Source organism: Rutilus rutilus, assembly GCF_951802725.1.
Source record: "Rutilus rutilus genome assembly, chromosome: 14".
Taxonomy (NCBI): Eukaryota; Metazoa; Chordata; class Actinopteri; order Cypriniformes; family Leuciscidae; genus Rutilus; species Rutilus rutilus.
Genome location: NC_140219.1, coordinates 38,744,809 through 38,755,390, shown reverse-complemented (window position 1 = coordinate 38,755,390; position 10,582 = coordinate 38,744,809). Strand labels below are relative to the sequence as shown.

General features: G+C 39.6%; 1 protein-coding gene and 1 long non-coding RNA gene across 2 annotated transcripts; both read left to right on the top strand.

Moving 5' to 3' along the window:
• The first annotated feature begins 4,699 nt into the window (after positions 1–4,699).
• LOC311304009 lies at positions 4,700–5,206 on the top strand. Its single transcript, XR_014629873.1, has 3 exons — positions 4,700–4,815; positions 4,957–4,989; positions 5,135–5,206. It is a non-coding gene; the product is annotated as an uncharacterized lncRNA (long non-coding RNA).
• Positions 5,207–7,722: 2,516 nt separating this feature from the next.
• Positions 7,723–10,221, top strand: LOC311303350 (uncharacterized protein; the record flags this gene model as incomplete). The annotated part of the gene is made up of 4 exons (XM_084429774.1): positions 7,723–7,792; positions 7,883–7,937; positions 9,853–9,982; positions 10,116–10,221. Exons 1-4 carry the CDS (start codon positions 7,748–7,750, stop codon positions 10,219–10,221), a joined length of 336 nt encoding a protein of 111 aa, XP_084285900.1. The 5' UTR covers positions 7,723–7,747.
• Positions 10,222–10,582: the final 361 nt, after the last annotated feature.

The following is a 10,582-nucleotide window of genomic DNA, read 5'->3' as shown; positions in this document are numbered from 1 at the left end:
ACTTCAAATGAATTAAAGCTGTGACCTGTTTTCTGAGTAACATTAAGAATATCTCTATAGATTGTTGCAACACCACCGCCACGACCAATCAGACGGGGCTCATGCTTATAACAGTATCCAGGAGGAGTAGACTCATTAAGACCGAAATAATCATTTGGTTTAAAGGAGTCATAACCTAGTATTGCATTGGATACATACTGCTGTATTATAGTCTTTCAGGCCCTTCAAAAAAAAAAAAATGGAAAAAAAATAAACACAGACCTACTTTTACCCTTATTTCTGAAGGCATTATTGTCTCGCGAGATCAATGCGATGTTTTGGCTGTCGTGGACGCTCTATATGGCTCTGCACGCCAGTTGAAAGGGTTGTTGGGACAGCGTCATTAAAAATTAATTTCATCCACTGGTCCCTGATAGTTTCGTCCGATTTTGGGAGACAAAACACATTTACATGTTTTTTTATGGCAATCAACCACAGAGCAAGTCCGGTGTGCACTCGGTTTCTCCATCTTTCTCGACTGAACTGAATATGAGGGGGAGAGGGGAAGGGGGGGCTTCCTGCCGCGGTGTCCATATATGGTATATCCTACTACCTCATGACGTCAAGAGGGAGCTGAAATCAAAATCTCGTATTTGAGTGGGCGTGCACGCGCGCTGGTTTATTTACCCTGAGGTAAACAAACGCTTCACTTTTAAATATCGGCTTCCCGGCCAGTGTATAATCGTTAGTCAATCATAACATACATTGATTCTCGTGGAAAAGTGAAAATTGCAGGTTATGACTCCTTTAAGCCAGGTTTCAGTAAGGCAAAGTACATTGAAACTATTATCTGTGACCATTTCATTTACAATAACTGCCTTAGGTGTGAGCGATCTAATGTTTAGAAGACCCAGCTTTAGAAATTGTTTTTGTGCACTAATATTGAGATTTTCTGGTTTAATCACAATTCGATTTTTTCTAGATCCTACAGTAGATTTAATGTTTGACCTCACTAAACGAGGAATAGACACAGATCCTATATAATGTTCTACATTGGTACTTATATCAATTAAGTTGGGACAGCAAATACTGTGATTTGGACTTTGACTTACTAGTCAAATGGTGTGCAGCGTCTTAAAGATGCTGTCCGACAGAAGAGCCGCTCCGATTCTGCTGGGGTGAAGGCCATCAGCGCAGAAGAGCCTAGGTCGCTCCCAGAACAGATTACAATTATTTACAAAGAGCAGTTTCTGTTCATTACACCATGTCATTAGCCAGCTAATAAAGCTAATAAATAGTCTACTGAACCTTTCAGGCGATGTGCTGCGTACTGTCTCGATCAGGCTCCTGTAGTCCTTCTTCAGAACCTCCGTCTGCCGCAGCCTGATGTCGTTCGTTCCCGCGTGCAGCACGACAGCTCCGACGCGCTCGTCACCGTTCAGGATCCCGGGAACCTGCGCAGAGAGTCCTGTGCAGAGAAACACACGGAGTAGAGTAGCGATATAAGTACTTAGGATATAAGTAGCGATATCAAAGCAAACCGATTGTTTTTTATAGAGAATAGTATCGGAGATATGTTCACACGCTGTAAAAATAGAAAATGTTCCCTTGTAAAGAGTGTTCAAGGATGATCAAGGATTATGAATCAATTCGACGGAGCTCCAAACACAAACAACGCGCTCAGTCGCGACGCATGCGCAATCGTGATCGTCTGTTTGCCCTGCTACTGTAAAGATGGCCTTAGTGAATGCAAGGTCAATATCGAACAAATCTTTTATTTTAAATGACTTGTTTACACCTCACTTCTTAGACTTTTTATTTGTGACTTAGACCTGGCTAAAACAGGGTGACTTGATGCCTCTTGCTGAGATTGCTCCTCCTGACTGTACTTTTTTCAGTTGTCCACGGGCCTCTGGACAGCAGGTGGGAATTTTCTTGACTCAAAGTTGTCCTGAGGGCAGAAACGTTTGTAATTGGTTCAATCTGACAACCAATCGCAAGAGGGGAGAGAATTGCAGAGGCGGGGCCACCATTTCCAATCTCAACCGTCAAAATCCCTCCGTGGTGCGCAGGCAAGAGGAACTGGTGGTTATCATTTCAAAGTAAGTTTTTTAAAAACAAAAACGTAATATTCTCGAAAATGGAGCATTGTATGTGCAACGGAACAATGTGTATTCAAACCGAACGGTTCATTGGACCATTTTTCCTGCCGACCAAAATTTCGTTATTTTCAGATGAGCACGCTCATAATGTAAGAGATGCCGGCGCGATCACAATATTGCCCAACATCAAATGGCAAACGTAATGCAAGTGGAACGAAACTGCTCGTTATTGTGTGGTTGAAGGACCGTTTATCAGTTTGGACCAGTGCAGCGCGAGCCGATCGTGATCATGGGACACTGTCACTACACAGCGCTAAGAGATCCAGTAAAGAAAGCATTTGAATTCGCCACAGAAGTAATAACATCGCTGCAAGATCTAGTGAGAAACATTCTCATTTCTCCGTTATTAACGGATCAATAATGCTTTCAAGTAACATTACGCCGGTTTTATTTTGACATTGTGAATACAATTGCTGCCCTCAAATGTTAATCTGAACTAAAAATAAACCTTTAACTACTACAATATTACATTTCATTTTTTCCAATGAGCTTTTTTTGTTTTATATGCTCAATGTTAAATTTATAAATTTAGTTAAATTTATAAATTTGGCTTTTCTTCATGACTGTTTAGTCTCATCTGGTCCCAGGGCAGAGACCATTATTTTCCACAATTTTGTCTCAGGGCAGGTGAATCCCTCCTCCTGGTCTCAGTGCAGAAGTCAGTCTAATTTATAAATTTGGCTTTTCTTCATGACTGTTTAGTCTCATCTGGTCCCAGGGCAGAGACCATTATTTTCCACAATTTTGTCTCAGGGAAGGTGAATCCCTCCTCCTGGTCTCAGGGCAGAAGTCAGTCTAATTTATAAATTTGGCTTTTCTTCATGACTGTTTAGTCTCATCTGGTCCCAGGGCAGAGACTATTGTTTCCCACAATTTTTTCCCAGAGCAGGGGAATCCCTCCTGGTCTCAGGGTAGAAGTCATATTTTTCTCTTCTCAGGGCAATATAGTTGGACAAAAGGGAGTCAGCTGTCTTCTCTGGTCTCAGGGCAGAAGTGGTCTGAGGGCAGGACGGTGAATCTCTCCTGGTCTCAGGGCAGAAATTGTCTGAGGGCAGGTGAATCCCTCCTGGTCTCAGGGCAGAAGTCAAATTTTTCTCTTCTCAGGGCAATATAGTTGGACAAAAGGGAGTCAGCTGTCTTCTCTGGTCTCAGGGCAGAAGTGGTCTGAGGGCAGGACGGTGAATCTCTCCTGGTCTCAGGGCAGAAGTGGTTTGAGGGCAGGACGGTGAATCTCTCCTGGTCTCAGGGCAGAAGTGGTTTGAGGGCAGGACGGTGAATCTCTCCTGGTCTCAGGGCAGAAGTGGTCTGAGGGCAGGTGAATCCCTCCTGGTCTCAGGGCAGATGTGGTCTGAGGGCAGGTGAATCCCTCCTGGTCTCAGGGCAGAAGTCATATTTTTCTCTTCTCAGGGCAATATAGTTGGACAAAAGGGAGTCAACTGTCTTTTCTGGTCTCAGGGCAGAAGTGGTCTGAGGGCAGGTGAATTTCTCCTGGTCTCAGGGCAGAAGTCATATTTTTCTGTTCTCAGGGCAACATAGTTAGACAAAAGTCATAGTTAGACAGGGAGTCAGCTGTCTTCTCTGGTCTCAGGGCAGAAGTGGTCTGAGGGCAGGACGGTGAATCTCTCCTGGTCTCAGGTCTGCACTGATCCCAGGCTACCCTGCCCTGGCTTAGAATTAGTTTGAGGCCAGTGTCTTTTCCTCCATTTAAGTTTTGCCTCAGGGATGTAAGTATCATAGTTATAGGTTGTCATAAGTATCCAATTTAATGCTTCAGCAGAAATACATGTTTTTAATTTTTGTCTTTTGTCTTTGCCTGTAAAGGGAAACTTAACCAAGCCAAATGAACAGTAAGTTATTCAAAACTATTTTTTTCCTAATCTATGTTACTCATTGGCATCATCTGCATACATAATGATATAATTTGCATACATCTGACCAGGTAGAGCACATTCCGGTACTTTTTTTAGCTGGTGTTTTTAGAACGATTAGACACATGGGCAACACAAGCACTTGCCAGATTGTTTTTATGTAATAGGCCCATGATGAGGCTGTAGCCTACCAAAAATTTGTGAAATAATGAGAAGTGCTGGCGCTGCTGTAACATAAAAAATCATTGGCATGGCATTCAACACAACTAGGCTATTTATAAATTGTATAATGTGTGGCCCCGACTTGCCTCAACATAGTACATGTGTCTAAAACTTTTGCCCATATGCTCTAGTTGCCCGTTTCAGCCTAGTGTGACATCACTAACTCACAGATAAGCACTTGAAACAGAGCTGTTTAGACTGTGTATTTTGATGGTTATCACCAAAACAACGTGTGAAACCAACACATTCAGAAGTCGGCAAAAAAGTCGCTAGTCGATAAATGTGAATTTTAGTCGCCAAAGATTATAAAAATCGGGGGGAAAAAACTAATTCGCCAAATTGCCAACACTACTTTAAAGTAGGTTTGTATGCTACATGTAATAGTTGATTGGATTACATTTGTGCCTGTTAGCCTAAGTAAGGTGACTTATTTTGGGACTTTTATTTTCTTCACCCATGCAGACTTAGAAACACTGAAGTCCCAAGGACTTCATAGTGAAGATGTCCTTGGGACAATTGGGCCTTTCCAAATCTTTCTGGGTAGTTTGGAGGCCCTTTTAGGCCCATTTGAACTTCCAGATGAGGTAATTTTCTATTTCTTTAAAAAAATTATCCTCTTCCCCTTCACCTTGACTCTATTGTGATTTATTGCAGTTTATATATATATATATATATATATATATATATATATATATATTATATTTTTTTATGTATTACTTCCCCAGGTAATGGATGCCTTATTTTACGTCATGAGCAGGGTAACTCATACCTTTTTACAAAACTCACTCACTCACTCACTCACTCACTCACTCACTCACTCACTCACTCACATACATACATACAATTCAAATATAGATTTAACATGATTTAATGACTTAAACCATTTCTCTCCCTCGCTTAGAGCCAGCCTGGGACAGAGGCAATTAATAGTCAGGCTATGCGCCTGATTTTGGAGGGCAGCTCTAGGGCTAGGAGTACTTATTTCTTAAAAGTAAGAGTTATGTAAATGTTTAAAGTTATTGTTCAGTGGCAGTGCTGCTGAACACATTAGGTGTCAAGTTTATTTATGTTTGTTCATGAATGTTTTCTTCTTTTCCTGTCAGAAAAACATTCTTAAAGGAGCCAGTGCCATCTTCGGGCCCTACTTGCTGGGAGAGTGCCACTGGACCCTCTTTGTAGGTTGCTGTTAGGTTATGCAGAGACTATTATTCGCTAAATAGCATCACACTAGTCATTATTGTTGCTGTTGTGTCATTCTCATTTGTGTTGTATGAGCTGTTAGTGCTTCACATTTTAAAATAATTTCAATCATTTTCAACACAGATTGGTTGAAATTCTCCTTCAAACCTTTCTCATATGTTTTCCCATCTTTTGTATAGCATTGCAACTTGAAAGAGGGAACTATTACCTACATCGACTCCTTGGGGGAGCAACCACAGCATTGCTTCCAAATAATGGAAAATTGGAGGTACAAGGTTTTTGTATTGCTCTATAAAATGAGATAATGAAAATTCAGCAGAGATCTCCTTCACAATTATTTTCTCTAATCTTTCAGCTTATTTGCTGCTAGCAGAGGCTGCCAAGGGCCCTGGAAGATGATGAAGAGGGACCATGACTTACAAAACGACTCTTTGTCATGTGGGGTGTTCTCACTAATGGTACAGTTTGGTCGTTTTCTGCATAATGTTTCTGTTTTCTTTTGAAAATATAAATATTTTTAGTTTTCACTTTAGAGCAATTTTGAATGAAAGTTTCAGATCAAATATTAATGGATTTTTGACATCGACACAGTACTACCTTCAGCACACGATACAGGAATCATGATCATATAATTATTAAATGAGCACCATAATCTTCTCTTGTAATATAGTCAAAAAATTGTTTACCACAATTTGTTGTTCACATTTATTATAAGTTACATTATTTCATTAAAATATACTTTCTGTTGCTCTTTTAGTTTGCAGAAATGATCCTCCAGGGACAACAAGGGCACCTCCAATGCCTCCCTATCGCTCAAGAGTGGGAGAGACTTGGGACTTTGTTGTTCAACTCCCTTGGTAAGTAGTAGACATATGTATGGTATGGGTGCTCCTTATTGAGCTCTGCTGGCTACCTGTAGCTGCCTGCATTAAGTTTAACTTACTGATGATTTGGAGTGGTAGCTTTAACTTGTAAATTCGGAGGATGTCATACTTCGGAGTACATTGTTACTACATCATTTCAAGCATAAAATATGACATTAAGTTTATGTTCAAAATCAGATGCTATTTATTTACAATCTTTCTTAGAAGGATGAGGTGAATACACTGTCTTGGTTCTACGCACATTGAAATAAGCATGCAGAATGAATCATTATTTTCATGATTATTATTTGGTTTTTGAAACATTATAATAACATTAAAAAGACATTAAGAAACATGTTCATTTCTTTTAGATACGAAGACTCTAAGAAGAAAAAAGGCCAGGGTTAATGATCAAAATATACATTCTGTTTCTCAACACATTGTATACTTAATGTTTTTTTCTCTTTTCTAGGGAAAAATCGCCAAGTCTAAAAATACAGGTAAGAACAGCCACAGACTGGGATTCATTTTAGGTGTATTGAGATTCTAGGCAAGTCTGTTTGGTAAGTAGGGCTGATGTATGTAGACAATCTACAACCAAACCTAGTATAATTGTTAATGTTAAGTAAATTTGTACCAATGTTGTTCCAAGACTGGTTCTGCTCTTGATTAGCTTAGGTACACACACACACACACACACACACACACACACAGACACAGTCTTAAATACAGTAGATGGTGATCAGCATTCGAGTCACTCACTCACAACATACATGTAGGGATCTTTTCAGTAAGCAATTGTGTCTTTGATGTATTAACTTTGCTGTTAGGAAAGTACAGAGATCTTTCTTTTGAAACAGTTTGTTCCCTGAATGCTGTTCTCTGATTGGTCTTAAAGGAGAACTCCGGTCAATTTTAACATTGAGCTAATTTTTTTGTAAATTTGGAGTGCTGTCAGTACAGAGAACAACAACAAAAACCGGTGTTGCCTACACCGTGTTATCCTCTTTTTAAAATTTGCACCCTGTTGACTTCAATGGGGCAAGTTTTAAACCTGCTTTTATCCTCTTAACATCCTTGATGTGTCATTACAAGTGCACAGCCAATGTGAGTGATTCCTTCAGAGTGAACACGGGTTGAATCTGACTGCAGTAGATGTGAAAGATATGAATAAAAGTGAAGTTAATTCAGCCAGCGCTCATACCTATATTTACATCCTGTTTTCGGTCAAAGGCCATACTAGTCGATTGTCGAGTTCACGCGCATAAATTTAGTTACCTATGATCACGCGCGTGAACTCAACAATCGATTACTATGGCCTTCGACCGAAAACAGGATGTAAATATAAGTATTTGCGCTGGCTTAAATAACAATTTTTATCCAAAAATATTTTTATTACAAAAAAATTTGCTCAATGTTTAAATTCACCGGATTTCTCCTTTAAATATAGTAGATGGTGGCCTTGCACAGGAATCTGAGTCCACAGAGGGTGAACAAGGTAGGAAGATACTGTATTTATGGTCAGCATAGTTTTGGCCATGAAATGAGTTGACAATAAAATAAAAACAATGTTTTTTCACTTCTACAGTATTATTCGAAGTGGAGAGTGTTCTCCGGTTACCTGACGGGACCAAGGCCAAAAGGTAACTTTGTATGTCATTACCATCAATATTTCATACATTTACATAATTCTTCCTAAGCAATTAATAGTTCCAAACAATAACTGTGCACAGGTCTACACATTGCACGATTACCGCCTTATAGTGCGGAAAATACGGTATATTAGACTGGGTATAACCCTCGGTGTTGCACGCTATTATATTTAAATTTAAATTTGCTCTGCAGTTATGTCTGGCCCTGAGAAATTACCTTCTTGGGAGGTACCAACGAACGTAGACAATCGGAAAATGTTTCTGTGTACAAGGGAGGAACGCGTTTGGCTCGGTATGTTTTCAAAGTCCGGAACTGTGATTGCGCGGGGTCACACTCACTGTATGAAATGAAGTAGGTGGGGCTGGTAACTAGGCTATCAGAAGTACACAGAAGGAATTTTTAAGCAGAAATCTGTTTCGTTACAGACAATAACTAATTTCCCAAATTTAGGTAAACTCTTGCTGTAAGGACAGTTGCATATCATATTCCTAAGCCTTTACAAAAGCTCATAACAGCCTCTTACATGGCTCATCATGCTAACATGGCACAAAATTCCTACTTGCAGCACCTTTGCTGTGGAATAAATCTTTAAAAGTCCCTAGCTTCCACCTAGATATACTGGGCCAAAGTCATTAATACTGAGTCATGTCTTAAGAAGCTGTTAGGAATAAGTTATTTAAAACCCTTTTTAAGGTGTCATGTATGTGTTCTCCTGTAGAAGATTGTTTTAACTCTATATGCCTGCTTAAAATCTCCACTGATATTGCAGATATAAAGTGACTAGGGAGGAACTGGTTAGAAGGTGTGGGCCACCAGAGGGCTATTCGCCCAATGCTCTGGTGGCCTACTTAAGGAAAGGCAAGAGCCAAAAAGAGGCGGTCATGGCCAAGTTGCACGACTGACAGGTGGAGCCAGGACCACGAATCAGGCTGTCAACAAGTGTCAGCAAGTTGTGTGAAGGTAACTGAGGTCTAGAGGTTAAGAACATGATGTGCAAGAGTTTAAGGGCAGTGGACCACCCATCACTTCACACAGCTGGTATAAGAATCTTTTCTTAATAGTCTGGCTAGGCGGAAATCTTTGTTACCATTAAGATTTTGGTAATTTTGCACTATTTTGGCAGGATGTGAAGGCATTGAAATTGGTTCTCGTTACGCACAATACAAACACATTGCCAGAAATAACTATTCTGCATGACATTGGGCAGTGATTTTAATTTTTTTTTACCTTGAGTACCACCTCAGAAAATATTAGGCTTTTCCAATACCACCATCTTACACTTTACAGCAGTATGGCATGCAATCGGGGTGAAATTGCAACCTCACTGTGATGTCAAATCATAAGAATGAATAAGACAAATAGCAAAAATATTTTTTAATTTTCAAATCTTGTTTTACAAGTTTTATTATTTATTGTGATTATTGCATCATTGACCTATTCACTTAGAAGTTGCCACCAACACGGATGCACATAGATTATTAACTCTGATCTATATGTTTTTGGTTGCAGAAAACAGTGAGATAGGAGGTTGGGTATACATCTTTTGTTTATAGAAGCTATCTTGTTATCGTGTCTTATGTCTCTGTAAGATGTTAGCCCACTTAAATGAAGATGAAGATTCTGGGATAAGTAGGCTCAGAAAGAATCTACCTTTGTATTACTGAGAGGTCTTGAATTAACAGGACTTACCTCTTCCCCAAGTAACATTAGGCTTTAATTATGAAATTTTCATAGATCTTATCAACTAGGCGGACTCATCAAATGGCATCATCAAGGCACTTTCACATGTTGATCAGAAGTTTTTTTGGAATGACTGAATCTCGTTTCTGTCCTTAACAGTATACTCCATTCTTAGTTTGACAAAAATATAATTTTTTTGTACTCTCTTGCACTGTGTATTTGTAGAAGAATGTCTGGCCCTTGCAGAGGATGTAAATTACATGGGTTTTAAATACCTACCAATTCAAAAAATTGGCCAGGCTTGCCTGGAGGAGGACCAACATCTTGAGGCCATCGTCAAGGCCCAACACTGCAGGTTCATTGATCTGTTGTTACCAATGCCAGTATGCAAGATTAAAAAGGCTTAGATCTACATATGCATTTTTGTATTACATCACCTCTACCACTGTTCTTTATGTCAATAACATCTGTTTTTAACACTTTTGCAGGCAGACACTAACAAGGATAAAGACCGCGATGGAGGCCAACTGGTCCTATTACAACCTCGCTACGCATGGCCTTGGGCCAGAAATGTTGAAGGGTGCGTTGAATTGATGCGTGCCTGGTCGAGGCAGAGAACCTCCACTGCCTCCAGAAGTAAATAAAGCATGTCAATTTTAAAGTGGTATCTGCATTTATGGGTAGCCTTGACAAAGGAATAGTCTTTATGGTTTACTAAGTAAACCACTTTGCACAATATAGATGTGATTTAACCCTTGTGTTGACTTCGGGTGAAATTGACCCGTTTTAAATTTTTGTTTTATATCAGAAAATATGGGACGTAGAAATAAGCACTGAAAATGTGTACAAGAAATAATTTAAAATGTTGGAAAAAGCAAAAACAAACTGTGAAAAAAATGGCTTCAAACGTTGAAGAAAGTGTTTTTTTTTTTTTTGTGACAACACAAGGGTGAAA